The sequence below is a fragment of the Chelonoidis abingdonii genome, chromosome 7 (genome assembly GCF_003597395.2).
Source record: "Chelonoidis abingdonii isolate Lonesome George chromosome 7, CheloAbing_2.0, whole genome shotgun sequence".
NCBI classification, from domain to species: Eukaryota; Metazoa; Chordata; order Testudines; family Testudinidae; genus Chelonoidis; species Chelonoidis abingdonii.
In genome coordinates this window covers 21,956,622-21,979,282 of record NC_133775.1, presented here as the reverse complement: position 1 = coordinate 21,979,282, position 22,661 = coordinate 21,956,622, and the positions used below count along the sequence as shown (strand labels likewise).

At 39.8% G+C, this 22,661-nt stretch overlaps 1 protein-coding gene across 1 annotated transcript in view; it reads left to right on the top strand.

Annotated features, from left to right (window-relative positions):
• The window catches only part of ANKRD13C (ankyrin repeat domain 13C), a 53,098-nt gene extending 34,831 nt beyond the window's left edge, over nt 1–18,267 (top strand). The window contains 6 exon segments of the mRNA XM_032778451.2: nt 1,124–1,255; nt 3,581–3,742; nt 9,919–9,998; nt 10,553–10,651; nt 12,268–12,368; nt 13,853–18,267. Coding sequence (XP_032634342.1) covers nt 1,124–1,255; nt 3,581–3,742; nt 9,919–9,998; nt 10,553–10,651; nt 12,268–12,368; nt 13,853–13,983 — 705 coding nt within the window. The 3' untranslated portion in view covers nt 13,984–18,267.
• The last annotated feature ends 4,394 nt before the right edge of the window (nt 18,268–22,661 follow it).

Here is a 22,661-nt window from a genome sequence, read left to right as displayed (position 1 = left end):
ATAGCTTCATCCAGCAAAACACTTAAGCATGTGTTTTAAGTATTTTGTTGTATTAGGCCTATGCAAGGAATGTGGTTATACAATATAACTACACTTCTGGAAATTTACTGATTTTTAAAATACTGAATTAAAAAAGAAACTAGAAATGTGTTAGTACTTCCATGTAAGCAAAAGGGTCAGTCTTAAATTAAAATGGTGCTCTTGAAATGGCTTTGGTAGTTCTCAGCCACCGAAAGTTGCTGAAGGCTTTACGCTGTTGTTTACGTGGATGGTGATGCAAAATCAACAACATGGGGCAAGGTGCTTTCAGATAATAACTTTAAAGCTTCTTAACTGATTTTAGACAGCTATCTGTCCCTTGCCATGGAAACAGAGAAAAATTGGAGCAGAGTTGTAAACTTATCGCCACTCAACTACTGAAGTTAGGGACTGGTGATGCTGTTGGTTGGTTTGTTTTTTTTTCCTTTTTCTCCCTTCTTCTCCCCAGCACCAGACAGTGTTTGAATCTATTTTTCAGTTGGTGGTATAGTAATGTTAAACTAATTGAGACTGTACCCATATACTGAATTATTAGTATATTTGGCTGGCACAGTTTTAGACCATGTGCTTCCTTCCGTAATACCAGTTGGATAAGGTACTACGATGCCAATGTTATGGGACATTTTTTGAATAAATCCAATAAAATAGCTACTTCGTGAAGCATCCATAATTTTGTTGGGGAGAAAAATTGTCCAGTTAAAGGATAAGGCTTATTTATGTACGGCAGAGGTCGGCAACCTTTCAGTAATTTAAGGTTTCACATGTCAGTAATACACTTTAATGTTTTTAGAAGGTCTCTTTCTATAAGTCTATAATATATAACTAAACTATTGTATGTAAAGTAAATAACATTTTTAAAATGTTAAAGAAGCTTCATTTAAAATTAAATTAAAATGCAGAGCCCCCTGGACCGGTGGCCAGGACCCTGGCAGTGTGAGTGCCACTGAAAATCAGCTCACGTGCCGCCTTCGGCACACGTGCCATAGGTTGCCTACCCCTGATGTACAGTCTGGTTGTAAAAAATGAGAGAGCTTAAAATAATCAGTAAGTACTGTTTAGTATTTTAGGATTTCTTTTGCTCCAGGAATCTGAGATGGAAACAGAGGAGGAAGTTGACATTTTAATGAGCAGTGATATTTATTCAGCAACATTATCAACCAAATCAATTACCTTCACGCGTGCCCAAACAGGATGGCTTTTCAGAGAAGACAAAACAGTAAGTCTGAACAGACCCTCTTTGTCTTATCCAGCCCTAGCAAAATAGCACTGGCAGATGGTGTTAATGCAGAAGAGGCGAGTAAGGAGTGTGTGTTTGTCTTCAACATTTTTATCATGTTAAATCTCATCTCTCTTTGGGTTGCAAGCCATGGAGGAAGAGGGTTTTTTAAGTTCATGATTGAAGCAGAGTCTGTGGCAGATAGTGAAGGCAGCGTAAGAAGTGTAGTAAAAGGGTCTATGGCCCATTGTGAAGAGACAGGAAAGGAGACAGAAAAGTGCAGTATTCCACAGTAGAAGTAGGGAATGAATAAGAGGTTATGAAGACCTGATGTAGGAAGTAGGGGAATAGGCAAATTCAAGATCTTGTAATGAAGACTTGAGAATGAAGATGTTTAAACATTTTGCTATAGCTTGGACAGAATCAGTGTTTTGGATGCCACAGTAATAGTTGACATATTAAAACATTAGATAGAAACCAAAACAATGGCAGAAAGCATATTAATTCCTTTTCTGAAGATGGGATGAAGAGAAGTCATTGCGGTTATTGTTCAGGCACTTTTTTTATCATCTCTGGCTAATGAAGACACTTCAACTTAAAAACTCCTGAGGGCTATTTCTGATAGCTGACAGCATTTGCTAGGTCCCCTGTCAAACCACTCACCTCTTGCCAGCATGCAGTTTTCAGCCAGCTACCCATTCAGGGCAGACAAGATAGCTGGTGAGACAATAATCAGCTGACCTAGGTGCTCTGCCCATTCCCTTGACATTCCAGATCCCAGACAGCAAAGGCAGATACAAAGATTATGCAAAAATATGACTTTATTAAAAAATTTTTAAGGCATACAGTGTAGAAATCCCGTGGGGATTCACCTGAAAAATGCAAGTTAAAAGTCAACTTAGTCAGCAGGCACTTCAGACACCCAGTGCACTTTGGTGTACCAACTTTAACTGTGTTCTGGCTGATCATTTTTGAAGAGACACCTGCTAATTTGGAACTCTGGATAGAAATTGAGCTCAATACATTTTATGCCTCTGTCGTCCGATTTCACCGAAATCTACACTAGACTGCATCATTGTCAGGTACAGACAGAAGATACAGCTCACTGTATTTGCACTTTGCCAAGATACATTTAGAGCTTGCAGAAATCTACATTAATTTGAATTAACCAGGAAGAAAACCCCCAAACTCTACAATTGTTACTGCTCGTACAGCTGTAGACACTGTGAACATACAGAATGCCAGTACCTTACACTCGTTCAGGTTTGGTCATCTCAAAGAGGATGAAGCAGAGATATCAACAGTGGTCAGAGGCATGGGACTGGGGATTTATCTGTGATGTTGGAGATGACCTACTCTAGGATTATTTAGCGCAGAAAGGCAGATTGGGAGGGATGAGACTAAAATATGGGAAATAAGGACCTGATCCTACAAACTTCTTTGTTCCATTGAACACAGGAGGTGGTGCTCAGCATTTCATAAGATCAGGCCCTGAGATATTAGAAACAGTTAAAGGTGTTAACAAAAATTGTGTGGGGCTACTATTTCTTATCTCATTCTACAGGAATAGAGGCATTCAAAGCTGTAAAGTAGAAATACCATTTATAATTTTAAATAACTAAACTATATACAGTAATACCAAGAGTAATGGCAAATAATTTAGCAGTGAGTTTATCTGATCCTTTAAAAAACAACCCCTAGACACATGGAAAATCCAACCTGTCTGAGAGGTACTAGCGCTCACTCGTAAAGCAATGAAAAGAATGTTTTTCCTCTTTAGGTATAGCTGTACTGCCAGTTGTCGTCCTGTGTGGGGGAAGATTTTTGCCTTCTTTTGAAGCATTAGTTGATGTCACTGAAAAGTTAACTCATATCTGACCATGTTTTTATAATTTTTACTTTTTCCATTTTATGAAATGTAAACTCTAGGGGCAAAAAATAAGTCATATGTATAAAAATCAGTTGATATAGTCAGCTGTTCTAGAGTGTACAGCCTCAGAAGAAAAAACATGTTTCCCCTTGCCATCTTCAGATTAGCTCTTTGGGAAATGCTGATATAAATAGATGTTTTGTGCTAATGTAAGTTTTTATCCCCAAAGAAATCCTTGCAATGGCAGCCAGTGTTTCTGCTGCACTTTCATTTACATTGTTGGAGGTATTCAGTGTTAATGCAAGTGCTCTGTCAGTACAGGTGACTTAAAGTATAACATTAATTCTTATGTACTTAAATTTATTTCCTTAGTCATTTTAGTCTTTGAATATTCCTGATTTAAGTTACCTTACCATAGCTTTTAAGTTCATGAATGTCAAATATCTATCTTACAGGAAAGAGTAGGAAACTTCTTGGCAGACTTCTACTTGGTCAATGGACTTGTTTTAGAATCTAGGAAAAGAAGAGAACATCTCAGTGAGGAAGATATTCTTCGAAATAAGGCCATCATGGAAAGCCTGAGTAAAGGCGGTAATTTGATGGAACAAAATTTTGAGGTATAGTTAGCTTATTATCTACACCAGTTTTATTCCAGGGAATATTAATTTTGACACTTGATACCTAATAAACTTTTTCCCCTTCTTTTCTGTATAAATCTTAGTTTAAAACATCTGGTTTATAACTCTAATCAATGTGGTCTTTCCCCTGTTAAATTCCTTCTGATTGTACTGAATATTTCAGTGAGTGATTCCTGGATCTTTCATGATGGCTTTTACTATAAGGTGGAGTTCTTTCTGTCTGACTGAATCAGAATACTTTAGTTTTCTTTTTGGCAGGATTTTTTGGTTCTAGTTTAGAATGTTGCTTTGAAGGTCATCTTTTTTGTTAGTGCTGTCCCCTGCTAGGGCACTTTATAGAGGTAGCCAGCTGATTTTACCCAAGACCTGGCTTCTGAATGGTCCCCATTTTAAGTACTTTATCAGGCCAATTGGTTAGAGCTTTGGGCAGGATTAACTTTAAAATGTAGTTTCCCTCTTTCCTTCATGAATTGGGAAATTATTCCGCAAATCATTAGAACTGCTGACTTGTAGTCTTTGCACTATCCTAAATGTACTTTCGTGGTTTTAGTCTGTCTGATAATTTTCAGGTAAACTTTATGCATTCCAACTTTTGTGGCCTACACTCTTTGGTAAAATGTGGTAACATAAGGAAGGCATGGATATCACTTTACTATCTTGAGTTAATTATAGTTACTTTCAGTAGATAGCAAATATTTCACTGATCATAATGTAAAGAGAGCAAACTTCTACATGAAGTCAAAGCACGAGGAGTTCAACTGTGTGGTGAATTGATTTAATATTTTCTGTTTGAGTTTTTTTGTGTGTTAAAATCATCCAGCATAAAATGACTGATGTGATGTTATGCTTGGGGGAGGGAGCAGAGGTGGGGGAGCATTGGAATTACTTGGTGTTTCTAATATGTAACTTGTCACAGTGGACTTGCTGCTTGGGGGACAAGCAACTTACTATTTTTACATGGATAGTGAGTTCAGTGTTAGTAAGGAATGACTGTGCAGTTGTGCCAGGTGGTGCAAATTACAGGGGTGTCCTTCTGGACCACAGTGCTTCAGAGAATAGGATTCTAATACATTTTTATTTGTGTGCTAAGAATATAGGGCAAGATTTTTTTAAAAAAATCTTTTACATCAGTTGCCTGTTCCTGAAATCTTACTAGTAGATATGTAAATACTGGGTTTTGAGAATTTACTACCAATTTTTTAAAACTTTTGCCTAACTTAAAAATTATACATTCAGTTTCTGAATATATATGGTAATGGAAAGTAGCATCCCTCCCTGGAACAGGGCTGGAGATCCACAAGCAATGTTTTAGCAAGCTTCAGGCATGTCCAGTTTCCATTGGAAGAGATTAACCTCAGTAGATAGAGACCTCTCAAATCCTACAATAAATGTGGTAATTTATTTGGAATGAATGACACTTTTACGTTTAATTTGCACTAGTTTTCTATTGCATGAACAGGCACTTAGATTGGTGAGAATAGGTGATATTTTTTTTTTTAAGAAAGCATAAACACAGTAGAACTGCTCTAGGAACAGATTTATCTTCTAAAATCAGCCTGACAGTAATCCATCTAACCTGACACTTGAGTGCTAACATAAAATATTGGGCAAGCATTCTGAATTCCTAATTTAAGTCTAGTGTGGTGTGTGCAATGATGTTCTGTTTCATGGTATTAAATACGGGATTTTGGAGCGGAGCCCGGAGCTGGAGCGTGGAGCAGCTCTAGAGCAGTGGAGCTGCAGGTTTTTGCCTGGAGCTGGAGCACAGCTCCAGAGCCCTGATTAGACACTTTCCTTTTAGTAATGGAAATGGCCTAGTTTGGTAATGTTATCTTCTGTCTACCAAGTGACTCTTGCAAGTCAAGCTTGAAGTACAGGACAATGTTGAATGCTGATCTTGAAATATGCGTGGATGAGTAGAGAAAACGGTTACTCACCTTCTCATAACTGTTGTTCTTTGAGATGTGTTGTTCATGTCCACTCCAGTCAGGTGTGTATGCACCGTGTGCATGGTCGTTGGAAAGCTTTCCCGTAGCAGCTCCTGTCGTGTCGGCTGTAGAGCCCCCTGGAGTGGTAACTTTATGGTGCTCAATATATGACCGTGCCGACCCCAACCCCCATTCAGTTCCTTCTTGCTGGCTACTCCGAGAGAGGAGAGAAGGATGGGTATTGGAATGGACATGAACAACACATCTTGAAGAACAACAGTTACGAGAAGATGAGTAACTGTTTTTTCTTCTTTGAGTGTTTGTTCACGTCAATTCCAATCAGGTGTCTCCCAAGCTCTACCCCGGAGGTGGGGTTAGAGTTAAGGAATCATTGATTGGAGCACTGCCCTGCCAAATGCTGCATAATCTCTGTCGTGTTGGGTGATAGCATAGTGAGAGGTAAACGTAAACACCGATGACTAAGTTGCTGTCCTGCAGATCTCTTGTATCAGGACTTGGGCCAGGAACGCAGTTGACGAAGCTTGTGCCCTTGTGGAACGTGCCATCAGAGTTAGGACTGGGACCTTGGCTAACTTGTAACGTGTGAATGCAGGATGTGATCCAGAAGATATTCTTTGAGATGAGACCAGGAGTCCTTTCATCCGGTCTGCTACCGCCCAGTTGGTTTGACTTCCTGAATGGTTTTGTGCGCTAGATGTAGAATGCTAGCACTCTCCAAACATCCAGTGAGTGCAGTCTCTGCTCTTGGGTACTGGTGTGAGGCTTAGGATAGAAGATTGGTCAAGACATTTTTCTACCTATGTGGAATTGTGACACTACTTTGGGGAGGAAGGCTAGGTGAGGCCTGAACTGCACTTTCTCCTTGTGAAAGACCATATAGGGTGGGCCGGAGGTCAGAGCCTTTAATTTGGACACCTGCCTTGCTGATGTGATGGCTGCCAGGAAGGACACCTTCCACAACAAACAGGGAGCAAGTCACCAGTGGTTCAAAAGGGGGCCCCATGAGCCTGGTGAGGACCAGGTTAAGGTCCCATGCGGGATCCGGTTGCCTGATCTGTAATATAGGTATTCCAAACCCTCGAGGAAATGTCCTATCATGGGGTTAGCTAACACGGAGCGTCCAGATGTTCCTGGGTGGAACACTAAGATAGCAGCAAGGTGCACCTTGACAGATGATGCTGCTAGGCCCTGCTGTTTGAGGTGCAGAAGGTACTCCAGGATGAATGGTATAGACTGGAGTGGAGGTGTGTGTTGCTGGGCACACCAGCAAGTGACTCTTTTCCATTTGGCTAGATAAGCAGCCCTAGTGGAAGGTTTCCTGCTGCCGAGAAGAACCTCCCTTACCGGCTCCGAACATAGGCGCTCCATGAGGCTTAACCATGGAGCTTCCAGGCTGTGAGATAGAGGGACTGGAGGTCTGGGTGGTAGAGGTGACCATGGTTCTGAGTGATCAGATCAGGGCAGAGTGGTAGCACGATCGGGGTGTCCACTGACAGCTCCAGAAGTGTGGTGTACCAGTGTTGACGGGGCCAGGCTGAGGCAAGCAGAATCACCTCTGCTTTATCCCTGCAGATCTTGAGCAGCACCTAGCGTATGAGTGGGACTGGTGGGAAGACATACATTAGGTGGTCTCCTGAAAGTAGCAGAAACGCATCCATGATTGAACTTGGGCTGTGTTTCTGGAAGGAGCAGAACATTGTTGCTCCGGGTGGCGAATAGGTCGACCTGGGGAAATCCCGACCTTTGGAATGTGGGATGAAGAACATCTGGATGGATGGACGGACCATTTGTGGTTGCAGAACGATCTGCTGAGGTGATCCACTAGCTCGTTCTGCACTCCTGGGAGAGGAGACGCCTCCAGGTGAATGGAGTGGGTTATGCAGAGCTCGCATAGTTGGAGGGCTTCTTGACATAGGTGGGGAGAACTGGCTCCACTCTGTTTGTTGATGTAGAACATAGCAGTGGTGTTGTCCGTCATCACTGCCACACTTTGGCCTTGTAGCTGGGACTGGGAAGTTTGACATGCCAGCCGCACTGCTCTGAGCTCCCTGATATTGATATGAAGGGAGAGCTCATCCTGTGACCACAGATCCTGTGTTCGAAGATCTCCCAGGTTTGCCCCCCAACCCAGATCTGACGCATCTGTTGTTAGGGACAAGGAGGGCGGTGCACTGTTGAAGGGGACAACTTCGCAAATCATCTGAGGGTTGATCCACCAAGGTAGGAACTCAAGTATGTGTCCTGGCACTGTCACTACCGAGTCCAACCTGTCACGCCCCTGCCAGCATATCTGGGCGAGCCACGCTTGAAGGGGTCTGAGCCTCAGTCTGGCATGTTTGAATTAATTTGATTAAAGTTTTCAAATCTTTGTAGCATATAAACTAAGCATCCTAATTTAGATTCAAGTTGTTTGCCTGGGTATTAGCTATAGGAAGAAATATTCCAATTGCCATCCTTAAATGGAACTTAAATATTTATCCTTTCAATAATTTGGACTTTTCTCCTCTCGCTGTTTGGGGGTTGACTCTAACTTCAGAATTCTCTTCACAGTTGAAATGCACCTTCTAAACTTAAAATAATGCCACTGGATACAAGTTTGGACAATTGAGCTGATATGTAAAATACACATAATCTTTTGAAATGTTAGTGAAGTACTATACAAGCCATAAAATCTTGTTTTCTTACTGTTCTGTTTATAGACTTAATAGAATTGAATAGTCAGTTAGCATATGGCATAATTATTTTGCTAAGGTGAGAATCAGTATGCTGCTTTTTCTGACAAGGAATATTAAATGTGGTGATGTTATAATGGAAGACAGTATCAACTATGAATGTCCATTCACAGCCAGGCAATAAAAACAAGCAGATTTTAAATACTAAACTTGCCCTGAAGATATTAGGATTTCAGATAGGTTCATCAGAAAGGAGCCCGCTCCAAAGTCTGTCGTTTTGGATACCATCTTTAAAAATCACAGCTTTTCAAAGCAAACTGCTAGAAGTAGAATATAGCAATTTGGACAAAACTGATTATGAATAAAAAAAACTGACATAATGGATTTGTTGTAGTAATGCATCTAAGATCATGCTCTTTTGGATTGCAGGCAGTTTGGGGCAGGAACTCTTCTGTGTTTGGAAACCACCTAGCACATTTTGAGAATTACCATAGTCCCAAAAAGTCAAGCAAGAATGGGAAACTGGCATCTCAGTATTGGAAATGGGACTGTAATAAATGTATTTGTCTCTATCAAATGGGAAATTTGCTTTCTTCCATACTTTTTTTCCATAATCATTTCCCTTCCAGTCACCTCCATAATTCAATCAGCAGAATAAACCTTGTCATGCTTCTGTGTATTGTTGCCTGTGGTGTTCTGAGCAGTAATGAAATGGACCAGTCTCATAAACATCCTCGGTGTTGCCAGCACTTTTCAGGCAAAGCAAATGTGACATCAGAGGGAAGATTTCCAGCATTGGGTGATTTTACTATCTTTGTAAATTCTCAAGAATTGTCCTGTTTCAATTCAAATTCTTTGAAAATGAGTGTACCATCAAACAAAATGGCTTCATCCTTGGCAACACCTTATGTAGGAACTTTGACGTCCACTGAAGTGCAATGAGCAGCAGGATTTTTTTTCCACTATACATTAAATATTTACTTGCTGCAGTCAACTTTATCTCCTTATTTTGCCAGCTCCTGGAATCTCAAACAATTCTTTATGCAGTATATTCTTGAAGTACAGAACTATCTTCTCAGTGTCTTTTTTAAGTTTAAAATCTTTGGATTATCCTTAAGAATATCCTACAATAGCATTGTCCAAACATCTAGTTTAAAGGGAACTCTTTTTATGTTAAAGAAAAGGTGTATTATGAGAACAATCAGCGTAAAGATTTTATTTATTTCCATTAGTTTCTTCTTTCCTGTTACTTGTCATCCTGATGTTGGTGATTATTGCAGCACTAAAATAGCAGACTTCTGTGTGAATTAATACTTGGAGTCAAATGTCCACATGCAAAGTTAAAACCCTGGGAGGGAAGAGCAGGAGGTAGAGAGATTAGTTGAAACTGTTAAACTTGGCTAGCTTCATATTGGAGGGGATGAACTGATGCATTTTTATAGACTGAAAAGTGCAGTTTTATCTTTTGAATGATATAGTACCATGCAATAACTTAATATTTTACAGAAAGTGACCACTTGTTTTTCCTTAACAGCCTGTCAGACGACAGTCCCTTACTCCACCTCCACCCAACACAATTACGTGGGAAGAATACATATCTGCTGAAAATGGAAAGTAAGTGTATCAGTTTCTTTTAAAGACAAGGAGTCTTTAGCTGTAGATACTTTCCTCCTTTAGCTTATCTTTTTACAACTCCATAGTATCTGTATTTTTCTTGCCTTGGCCTGTAAAACACACTTTTCACAAGGCTGGCATGAGTAAAAACGGGGTTGTGTAGCAGGGAGGATATAAATAATTTGACAATATAATCTTGCACTGCAATTAACTGAAAATACAGCAATATTTTGTAAGCTTGTGGACTACTTGATATCTGAAGCCTAAACTTTAAACACTTAAAAGATTAAGCTCTGTGTTTTAACACATTTCAGTAAAGCTTTCTACGTACAACAATCCTATTTATGCTTAAGGTAGTGTCAGATTAATTACTAGCTCAATTAAGATGCCATCCAATTCCTTTTCTCTCCTAGGTGCAGCTATTATTTCATAATAATACTGCTTATATATAAATGTTTTTCACATCAACTCTTTTTTAGGTCTGATTTATTTATTTCATAAAAGCAAACGTCCCATTGAGGAGTGCGTTTAACTATTTGTTTGTTTGTTTAAAGAGCTCCTCACCTGGGTAGAGAGCTGGTCTGCAAAGAAAGCAAGAAAACATTTAAAGCCACAATAGCCATGAGCCAGGAATTTCCCTTGGGAATTGAATCGTAAGTCAGAGTTGTCTGTAAACGTTCATATGTGGGGAAATTAAACAGTTACCTTACCTGTACTGTAACTGTTCTTTGAGATGTGGATACTGTGACAGACCCAGACCAGTGGGGTACAGGAGTCTGGTAGAGGGCAAATATACTGGTCACTGGATGAGTAGTTTTCTGTTCCCTGAGTGACCAGAGCAGGGGCTGCACTAGAGTAATCAGGAACCTGCTAGAACCAATTAAGGCAGACAGGCTGATTAGATCACCTGCAGCCGATCAGGGCACCTGGATTTAAAAGGAGCTCACTCCAGTCAGACGAGGAGGAGCCAGAGGAGAGGAAGTGCATGTGAGGAGCTGGGAGCAAGAGACACAAGAGCTAAGACTGAGAGGGTGTGCTGCTGGAGGACTAAGGAGTACAAGCATTATCAGACACCAGGAGGAAGGTCCTGGGGTGAGGATAAAGAAGGTGTTTGGAGGAGGCCATGGGGAAGTAGCCCAGGGAGTTGTAGCTGTCATGCATCTGTTACAAGAGGCACTATAGACAGCTGCAATCCACAGGGCCCTGGGCTGGAACCTGGAGTAGAGGGCGGGCCCAAGTTCCCCCCAAACCTCCCAACTCCTGATCCGACACAGGAGGAGTTGATCCAGACTGTGGGGGAAGATTACTGAGGTGAGCAAATCTGCCAATAAGTGCAGGACCCACCAAGGTAGAGGGGGAACTTTGTCACAATACAGACATGTATTCCATTCAGGTGTATGCACATTTATTTTTCTGATTCTTTCCCCCTTAATGTCATTGACTTCTTGTACTGCCTCTTAGACAAGAAAACAGGAATGGTTTATGCTGTCAACAGCAGTTTGACTCATTCTCTCAAACTTTCACTCAGAAATCTACAGTGGAGTGACTTAGCTCTTCTAAAACAACAGACATTTGTACAAAGCAATGATCAGTGAATATGGAAAAATTAATTAATGGAATGAAACCCAATCTGTAAACTGCCTTTTCCTTTGCCAGATTGGTCCGTACTGCCCACACGCCTCACCTCTCTTCTTCCCACTCTCTATAGTTTCAGGTTTTTTTATCAGCTGATATTGAATACAGGTAGTGAGACAATAATGCGTGAAAGCTAAGGCTTTAAGCTTTGTGATTGTTTAAAGCTTGGGTTCCTAGTTCTAGGTCTCCATAGAAATGAATTCTAACATTAATCTGGAGTCAAGTTTTGAGGTGTTGGGAAAAGGGAAGAATAGTAATTGGCAGCATGATTTTAACATCCAATTTCTCATGATTCACCGAGGCTAGAAACAAAAGCTTTCATGCCCACTTTATTACATGGCATATGTTAAGATGTGGATTACTAGAAATTGGACTTTCAAACTGTCACTAAGACTTAAGTCAAAGCAGCAGTGCTCTGTCATCACAGGTCATGGGGGGGGGGGGGGAGAGGGAGTCCGTGGGAGCAGCTGCTTATCTGGTCTGGAGGGTAGTAGAATTTACAGCACTAATTTTCAGTCCCTTAACTGTATTAGTTACTTATCCATTGCATCGGTTTAAATTTTCTTGGAACAAAACTTTTTTTTAAAGTGGCAAAAGTGAAGAGTTTCTAATAAAACTGCACTTTCCTTTTCAGATTATTGAATGTTTTAGAAGTAATTGCACCGTTCAAGCACTTTAACAAACTTAGAGAATTTGTTCAGATGAAGCTTCCACCAGGCTTTCCCGTAAAGCTAGGTAAAGTGACTTTCAGCTTCTATTAAGAAGTGGAGATGTTTAATTGAAATGACTAAACTTGTGTAATAAACTGTTGATTTTTTTGGTTATATAAAGAGAACTTAATTCTCTGTTACAATGTGCTGCCACAGCCTTTAGAAGAATATAGTCCAGACCTTGGTGAATGGAAGAAACACAATCCCATTAGGTTAGTGAAAGATTGAGGAATATTTATAGCTGGGATTAGAAGAGTCAGCAACCAAGAAGTCACTTGCTTTACTAGTCACTAAAGGGCTTGACTGAACAGTGGAAGCTCCAGATTATAAAAAATTACCCTTTCCTAGTGCTGGTGCTCATTCTGAACTAAAGACTGCATGGTGTGGTGCTCCCAGGGAAACTGCAGATCACTCGAATTAAGGGATGACCTTGGCCTTGAGTAAAGGAATACACTTTTGTTAATGTTAGTCCAGTGAAAATTCTGATTCTAATCAGGATTGTTGCCAGGACCCCTAACCCTCTATGACTGAGGATTGTTCAGAATATTTTCTACATTTACTATTTATTGCACCTCGTGATTGCTGTAAATCAACTATGAGAAACTACATGCAGGTTTCCAGTTTCTGTTAACAGATAGATAGAACATATTTGCTAATTTGCGTGGACAGATAACCACAGCAAAACGTTAGGCCATAAAGAAGCAAACCCACCCCGTTCTCAAATAGCAGCAGAGATCCAAGACTAAACTCTCTCTTTGGTCTAGGGTTATGTGTTATAAACCAGGATGGTGGTGGTATATTTGAACTTTTTTTTTATACACTAAATCCTACCATCTGTTACACATGCACAACCCCACAGTACTCAGTGGAAACTGCTTGTGTGATCTGAAGACGGAATTTGTCCATAGCTTATAAATACTATGTTGGATTAAAACAAAAACAAACCTAACTGATTTACCCACCTCTAAGACTTTGCCCAAAATTTAAACTGAGACATCTTGATGTTTGAAATTTTATTTAAGCATTCTGGCACCTGTGGACTCATTTTGTTCACCTGAGACCAGAACCTGAATATTGCAAGAGCCTCTTACTGAGATTTTCAGCACAATTTTGCTCATCTACTAAATTCAGATGCTTATTCAAAGCAAAAGGAATTTGGTTGTCATCCATTTGGTTTGCAAGTCATTCAGGGCTTTTCTGCACAGGGAGTAGCTATTCCTGATTGACTCCATGTGTGGGATGTTCTTATTTTGCAGTAAGAGTGCAATATTTCAAATTAGTTTAATCCACTCTGTTTTATCAGGAATAGTTAATCTGCTTTCAGTTCACACTCTACCTTTCATGTGTAGACAAGCCAATAATGTGTCTGAAATATTTAGTAAGTTCAGAAACATATAACTAGAGTCCCTGATCACAAGCATATGATAGAGTTTATTAAGATGATTGTTAATGCAATAATTGTGTAACCCTTTGTCTTTGTTCTTCACTGTGCCACTCTGCTCTCTCCAGACATACCTGTGTTTCCCACCATCACGGCCACTGTGACGTTTCAGGAGTTCCGCTATGATGAGTTTGACGAATCCATCTTCACTATTCCTGATGACTATAAGGAGGACCCCAGCCGTTTTCCTGATCTCTAATTTAACTGGAGAGTTAATAACAATACCAGCATACCACAATGAAAGCAAGTGAATGCAAATAGCCCACAGATATAGTTATAGAAGTGGGTCAAAATGGAAGGGATAAACTTTTTTTTAAATGATCCAGAAGAAAAGGGAACACACGTATGACTGATGTACTGAAATTCACTATAATGGGCATCTAATCTAGTATCTGAATTACAGCAAGTCTCCTGATGTGTCATTTACACTTTTTTATACATACAGTGCTGCGACTGAGATAGTTTGACTCCTCAGTGTCTCTGAGGATACTTTAACAGCTATGAGGACTGTCATTTGTTTATAAATTTTTTACATTTGTTCTTGGTGATACAAAAAGCACTCTTGGACCATTAGCGCAAAAACTGAAATGTCTTAGCTGGATATTAGCCCTTTAAACATCCCACCTTATACAAGGTGACCTTATAATATTCTTTCAAGCTGTTTTCATGAATTGTAAACTATGTAACATTATGTATAATTCAGTAATTTGAATGTTAGTTGAACGTATATTAGAAGGAATACATTTTCTGTAGATGAATGAACCAAATGGTAACCATTACACAATTGCATTTACACATTGCAATACACTTCAGAAATAGCATTCACTCTGCAGGGAATAAGGTACCTCCTTTAGCACCTTAGTGCAATCCATTGTGGTGCTATTCATGTTTTTATCTGAACTGTTAATTTTTTCACTGCAAGTTGTTTACTAATTTTCCTTTCAAATAATTTGCAAATACACTCCCCCCCCCCCCACTCACCTCCCTGCTAGTTTAAAATCCTTGCTGTGTTCATGAGATGGTGTTGATTAGCATCCTTGGAGATTCTTTATCTACCTAGAAATTGTATCACTTGCATTATTTTACTCTTGATTAGGAGACTTGCTCCATACTCGCTGCACATCAATCAGGCTATGATGTGGAGCAGGACACTGGAACATATTGGATGCATCAAGACACAATCTCAGACATTAGAGAGGTTAAGTGAAATAAAACTTATACTTTGAAAACCTAGTGTAATTGTAGGGCACATTTAATAGGACTCACAATGGAAAAATTAAAAATGTGCACTTTTCCAATACTTAGAGTGTAACTTCAGTTTCTTCCTCTTGCCATATAATGGAGTGTTTATTTTTTAACATAGGCTTTAAAATCAGGGATTGTTTTGGCTTCTTTAACTTATTCATTCTACTGTCCTAAATTTGAAGGTAATCTAGCTTTGTTTTGCAAGAAAGAAAGTGTGCAGCTGGCTGTTAGTGCTAATTGCTTGTATGAGATTTAGCTGTGGTGCGAGTGTCCAGAAATGTCAATGTTCAAAATTGTTTTGAGCACCCCAGCTAAACTACTTTTTCTAGAAACCAATACAGTAAATGTTAAACTTGAATATCTATAATGAACCATCAATGCTTAGTAAAGGTAACCAATCTTACTAATCAGGTGGATGATGAAATCAGACAGCTAAATCATGATACAGTAAAAGCAGACTTGTCAGCCACATTGATTTTATTGGGAAATGGTTAAAGTAGAATTCTTTCAAAGGGTGTTGGCCCTGTCTGTATAAAATCCAAAGAGGCTGCGCTAGAGAGTTACAATATCCAGTTTAAGGAGTCCTATCCCCTCACCCTCAATAGCAGTTGACTAAATGGACTGACAGAAGGAAATAAGGATGGTTGATCCATTCCAGTAGTATTTTAAATCTGTAAAAGGTTAACACTTGCATATCTACATTGCAGTTTGGTTACTGATATGCTAGAGAGAAACTGATCAGTTCTGAATGAATATAAAAAGCACTAGTGAATTGTAAAATTGTTGTAGTTATTCCCAAAGTACCTAACCAATCACAGATGTTGAATATTTAGTAGGAGTGATGAGTTGTTCTTCCAGCTAATTGAGTCCCTCAGGTTTGACACTGATTACATGAATTGGTACCTGCCTTGCATCATCCTTTGGCATCAGCTGAAATCCTTAGCAATAAGTGAGACAGAATTATCTTGTCTGTTCTGTAGGTCAAGGTTTAGCTTCTGTAGACCCCATTGTAGGAACTTATAATGCCACCCTAACTATAACTGTTCTAAGGATAAATGGTGAGAGGCCTTCAGTATCCAGTGAATCCGGCATGAGTGACAAACCCTAAACCTGTTCCTACAATATTTGTATTTCTGAAACTAATGGATACACCTCACAACTTCAATACTTAACTGGGTAGCAATTTCAGCAAAGACAAATTGGGATGTTTCTCAATGACAGAAATCAAGACTTGATTAAATCTTCCTTAGCATTACAAGAAAGGAACTAGGACTTTGATGTAAAAAAAACAAACCAGCGCACAAGCCTGTATAATAAAAGCTGCACCCATAGGAGGAGATTCTGGAAGCTGAGTTTAATATTAAAGGCAATATAACTGGATTTGGGGGGTTCGGGGGGGGGGAGAGGGGGGCATTTTTTTTTAAATAAGCCTTAAGACACAGTCGAGGGTACAATCCATGTGTGGTATGTGAAATCAGTATTGGGCCTGAAGAGAGGACTACCTTTTCCTCTAATGAACTGTTTGATTTAAAACTCATTGCAGTCTATGGAAACATGATATCAATGGGCTTTAGACTAAGCCTTACAATATACAATTAGGAATCATTTGACTGTAATGATTTTGTTTCGGAACAGTTGCTATTAGATTCCAGTGACAGCCTCAATCAAATTTTAAGTAAGAATTAGCACAGTTGCTTGCATCTCAAATCCTTTGGGGATACCATAATCTGGCTTGACATGCCCAGTGATGAATTTAAAAACACAGCTAGTGAAATGTGTGCTTTCAAGAGTGGCTTCCTAAATAATACACAGAAGGCATAAGTCTTAGCAAATGAGGGATGATATGTGAGTACAGGAGATCAGTGTTGTAGACCAACATCTATGGTGTAGCAGGAGTGAGCCGGCAGAGCTCTCTTTCGGTTCCCTCCTGCCATGTAAAGGATAATTTTGTCCTCTCTACAGAGAGTATGCAGCCGCAGTACTTTTACAGAATGCATACACCACAGCTTGCTTCAGCAGCATAACAATGAACATGTCATGTAATAGTTTGAAAACTTTACATATGCATATAAAGGGATTTGTTACAAAAAGATACCCTAGAATGTGAAAGGCAGTTATCTGATTGTTTTAAAATGCATGACATTTCTGGAAGTATGCTATTTGTATAATATCAACCATTCCTTAGTACTGCTGGGAAAACTACAAAAATGTTAATCTTTTGCTATCATGGACATTCTAAACCTAAAATACTCAAGATTTAGCGATGAATAATTCCATGTCCATTTGAAAGTCAAGCTCTTAAAATTTCAAGATTCCTCACTGCGTGGGGAGGAGCAATCTCAGAGCAAGATTGAAGAAAGCCTAAATGCGAGGTACTTTTTAAAAATTAGCAGTTGGATCTGGCCCTATTTCTTAGCAGTGATTGAAATGTTTGATTCAGTATATTAAAAAACAGCCATTAATTCTCAAACTGAAACAGAATGTTTGTAAAGTCCTAGAACTGTTCCTTAACCAAACTCAGTTTTACTGGTCTTCCAAAACATCTCTTTAATTTGTGGTAAAGGGAATGCATTTTATTTTAATTTCAAGTAGCTGCTGTTCCAGTCACTCTATTTACTTTTATAACCGCGGTTCTTGACACAAACTTATCAAATTGATTATTACAAAACTGTTGATATATTTTCCTGGAAACCCACCTTAAGTTTGGTAATATATTCAAAGCAACTGTCAATTTTTAAATGTACTTGTTCTTGATTTTTTTAATTCATGTAAGGATAATTACATTATTTAAACTTTAACAAATCTCCTGTAATGCTGCAGAGTCATTTATTTTCTTTAGACATTTGTAATTATCATGGAAACTTAAGGTCACTTTTTTGCATTTTACTATTTGTGTGGTCAGTGTTCTTAACTCACCTTCACTAATAGTAATTTTTAGATTGTATCATCTCTTAGAATAAAGACCAAAAGATGCTGTTTGATTCTGAAACTGAACATGTGAAAACTTTAACTCTGTACAGTACTTTACAGATTATGTACATGTAGGCACTTTGTACATGTTTGAGCAAGGATTGAGTTGAGGAAAGGTTGGAATGCTTCAGCTCATTCTGTAAGGATCTTTTATTGGTCAGTTTTTAAATAAAATATGAAGTTTTCAATATAACCCTGTTCCTTCCCATCTCTCATGTAGAATTTTGCTTCTATACCTTATTCAGAATAAAAGTTATCTTCCCAAGAAGGTTCTGATCCTGAGAACATCTGTATTAGTTTGAAAAAATATAATTCTACTTGAAGTCAATTTGTTTGTAGGAGCTGCATCCAACTAAAATTACCCACTTCCAAATCACTGCATTTAAGTAACAATAGATTAATGGAAAGTGAATTCTAATGTGTGAAACCCTGGCCCTTTTTTTTTTTTTTTTTTTAAGCGAGCCTGATGTATGCAATTTCTCTCACTCAATGACTGGAAGCATGTCATTTAAAATAGATCTGGAAGAAGGTGATGAAGGAGAACAGACTCCTCACCTCTACTTCCATTTATAGGCTTTATGACTTGAAGGCAAAACATGAGTCTTTTCAGACCTACGTTAAAGATTTAGAGCTTACCCCTAGTGAAGTCGAAACAATTTTATTGCAAGACTAGAGTGGTGACAGTGCCTCAGGAGGAAAATTATTTTTAGTCACACTGCTTAACTTTTTATAGATGTAAATTTTAACAACACTTTGGAGAAAGGCTAGCTCAGGGGTCAGCAACCTTTCAGAAGTGATGTGCTGAGTCTTCATTTATTCATTCTAATTACAGGTTTTGGATGCCGGTAATACATTTTATTGTTTTATGTAAAGTAAATAAGGTTTTTAAAATGTTTAAGTTTCATTTAAAATTAAATTAAAATGCAGAGCCCCCCAGAGCAGTGGCCAGGACCCAGGCAGTGTGAGTGCCATTGAAAATCGGCATGTGCGCTGCAAGTTGCCTATCCCTGGGCTAGCTGATTCCTTAACATCTTAAAGGAGCCAGAGGCATTACCTCACACACATACAGAGCAAGCAATTTACAAGCTTTACATCAAAGCAGCAAAAGCAGGGACCAAGACAATCCTTTGAAGGCCAAACACTACAGTAAAATGCTGGAATGTTAATTAGAAGTATTTTTTAAAATAGTGAAAAGCGCAACTGTAACTATCCTGAAATTCCTGAAGTTGGATCTTAATCTGAATATTTTACTAGTTTGTGTAAGGTTAGTAAATAGCTCCCTTACATGTTGACTATCTGTAATAAGCATTTTTATTAACTAGTGAATCCATTTACAATTTTTCAGCACAGCACTGGTAGTTGATTATTGGGAGGGGCAGAACATTTTACCTTAATGAGAATGTAGGCACTGTGTTACACATCAATTCCTGGTGGTTAATTCTGAATTAAATATAATTCAAGCTGTGTAAGAACTAGTTCATAATGTTTGGCTTTGTTTTGAAGCTGAATGGAAACAATTTCCCACAAAACCAAGTGTTTCATTTCAAGAGTTTGAAACAATTTGATTGGCTAATGCTTCCCCCATCCCCACCCCAAACTGCTGAAATCAAAATGTTCCAAGTTTTGTTTTCAATGAAATGGCATTCTTACAGATATTCTAGTAGAAAATTCCATCAGTGCTATTCAGAATGTCTCAGGTATGCAGCGAACAGCTTGACTGTATTAAATGAGACTTAAGGTTGATCATTCCTGCAATTTTTTGTATCACTACATGTACATTTAAGTATATACACTCTCTTGAGGTCAAGTAAGAATCTGTTTATACCATTTTCTTATACTGAGGTGCATTCAATTTAACTGCAAGCAGTAGCTACTGAAATATCTCCATTCTATCCAGATAAGGATGGCAAAGGTGTCAGTGACATGAAAGCCTGCCATTAATCTAACTCTCATTACAATGGGAGCATTTTGCAGAGCTACCAAGAGGAATCACTGCATGTCTTTATTTATACTGCTTTCTTTTAAGCAGAAGACTGCATTTTACTTAATGCAATGGCATGTGACTTTTGGCACCATGAGGAGGATGCCTCTCCAGTCTTGTGGACAGGAATAGAAGGGATTTTTGGGGGGGTGGGGGGAAGAGGGGTTACTTATCTTAAAAGTAACAAGTTCTTAGAGCTGTTTTGGCCCTACGGATGCTCTACAGTAGGATATATGCACACCCATGCACTGTCAACCAGAGAATGCAGAGCAGCATCCACAGACTTGCATGTTTGTAGAGCAGCACTTTCTGCCTCCAAACAAGGGCATATAATGAGGAATAGAGCTGCTTCCACTCAGTTACTTCAATACTGCAAAGCAGAGCCTCCAGAGCTAAAAGGGAAAGAGGGTGGGACACATTTCAAAGAATGCAAGGTATGTAACCTCTGCTCTTGAGTACATGTCCCTGTGGGTGCTTCACCACAGAAGATGCCCAAGCAGTAAATTGCTGAGGAGGTAAGTCTGAGACAGTTCAGAGGACTGCATCACCGAAGATGGTAGTATCCCTGGGCGCAGGTAAGATCGTGTAATTCTTGGCAAAGGTATAAATGGGAAACCAAGTTGCAGGCCTACAAATTTCTGTTACAGGAACACCTTCAGGAGAGAGAGAGAGAGATGGACCGCTCTAGTGGGATGTGCTATCACTCTGTGAGGGAGGTCTGCATCCCAGCTGATTTTTAGCAGGTTAAAATGCAACCTGAAACCTAATTTGATAGTCCGAGTGGAAACAGGTTAACCCTTCATCCTCTCCCCTAATAACACAAATAGCATAGGAGGTGCCTGGCAGGTCTTATTCCTGTCAAGGTAGACGGCAACAGCCCTTCTGGCATCTATTTTAGGTAGGCTGGTCTCTCCAGAGGCCTGAGGTTTTGGGTAGAATACTGGCAGATGAATCTCCTGAACAATGTGGTATTCTGGAGAGAGCTTTGAGAACAAGTGAGAATGGGGATGCAGTGTAACCTTGTCCTTATACGAAGTGGTATATGGAAGCTCAGCCATAAGAACACTGAGCTGAGCTCTTTCGTCTAACTGAAGTGATAGCTATGAGGAATAAAGTCTTAGGAGAGCCTGACGAGAGAACAGGTAGCATTGGTTCAGATGGAGATTTCCTCAGGGCATTGAGGTCCCAGTGGAGGGGCTGCTTTCTGTACAGCAGGCAACCTATAGGAATCTAGCTGTAATATGGTGGGCAGAGACTGAAGCCTTTAATGGGGGAGCAGAAAGCTGTTATAGCAGCCAGATGTGTTCTAAGCTCACGAATTTAACAAAAAAGGCTTATGTAAGAGGTAGTCCAGGATTTTGGAGCACGGAACCATTGAGGCTTCAGAAGAGTGAATGGACAACCAAGGCATAGAAGCATTTCCTCTTCTGAATGTAAATTTAGCTAGATTTCCTGCTAGAGAGGATAACTGACTGAACTCCTCCGAACAGGTTAGTTCCATGCTCTCAAGTTCAGAGAGAATGTTGGGATGGATCATGGTCCCTGAGTTCCGTGACAGGAGATCCTTCCAGAGAAGTCTGGGCTGGAGGTTCAAGTACCACACTTGTCTTGGACAGGATGATGCTATGAGGATAAACCTCACTCTTTCCTGACTCAATCTAAGATCTTCAGGATTAGAAAAAGGCAGGTAAGCATCCAGGAGGATGGAATGGGGGTGGGCATAATGTCGAGGGTATCTTCCAATGAGTTGCAGACATTTTCTCTTGGAGCAGGACAGAATTTCATGTTGTTCAGGTGGCAAAGAGGTCTGCTTCTGGGGAGCCCCAAGTCTGGCAGAGGCTAAGGAAGACAGCATTATTGAGCTCCCAATTGTGGTCCTGGACACAATGGGTATTCTGGAGTTCTGGAACATAGCCAGTTGAGATTTCTATCCAGTTCAAAAGCTTAAACAATGCTGCACACAGACTGGGATCTTGCTCTGACCTTAGCCATGTCTGAAGGCACTCGAAGGGCAGCCTTGAATGAGGCATGACAAATGTGGAGGCATACGAGCTGCAGGCAAGTTCTTGCAGTTGTTTGCAAGCTATGTTGTATTGGCAAGATTAAGCTGGATAGAATAGAAAATCTCTCTTTGGTGAGAGGCTCTGGCAGTTAAGAGCCTAGAATGGCTCCAATAAAGTCTAGTCTTTGGACGTCAATGTAGATTTCTTTTTATTGATGTTGAGGCCTAGAGATTGAAATAGGGAGCCCTGGAGGTTGCAGACTGGGTCTCTACAGCTGATCAGTCCCTGAGGAGCCAATTAACCAGGTAATGGCTGCTATGCCCCACTGATGTAGGTGGGCCACACTGCTGAAAGGTTTGTAAAGACCATAGAGGCTGGGAAGAGCCTGAAAGAAAGGACTCAGTACTGGCAAGTCTTCTGAACTCAAATCCCATAAACTGAAGTGTAGGAACTGTTTGTGGGATGGGTGGATCGCTATGTGAAAGCAGGTATCATAGAGGTCGACGGTGACCAACCAGTCTTCTGAATCTATGAACAGGATTATAGTGACTAGTGTCACCATCTGAAATGCTGGGAAAGGAGGTTCAGATTTCTTAGGTTGAGGATTAGTCTCCACCCCTGTTGGGAAGTAGGAAATAGTTGGAATAGAACTTTCTTCTGATGAACTCCAGGGCAACT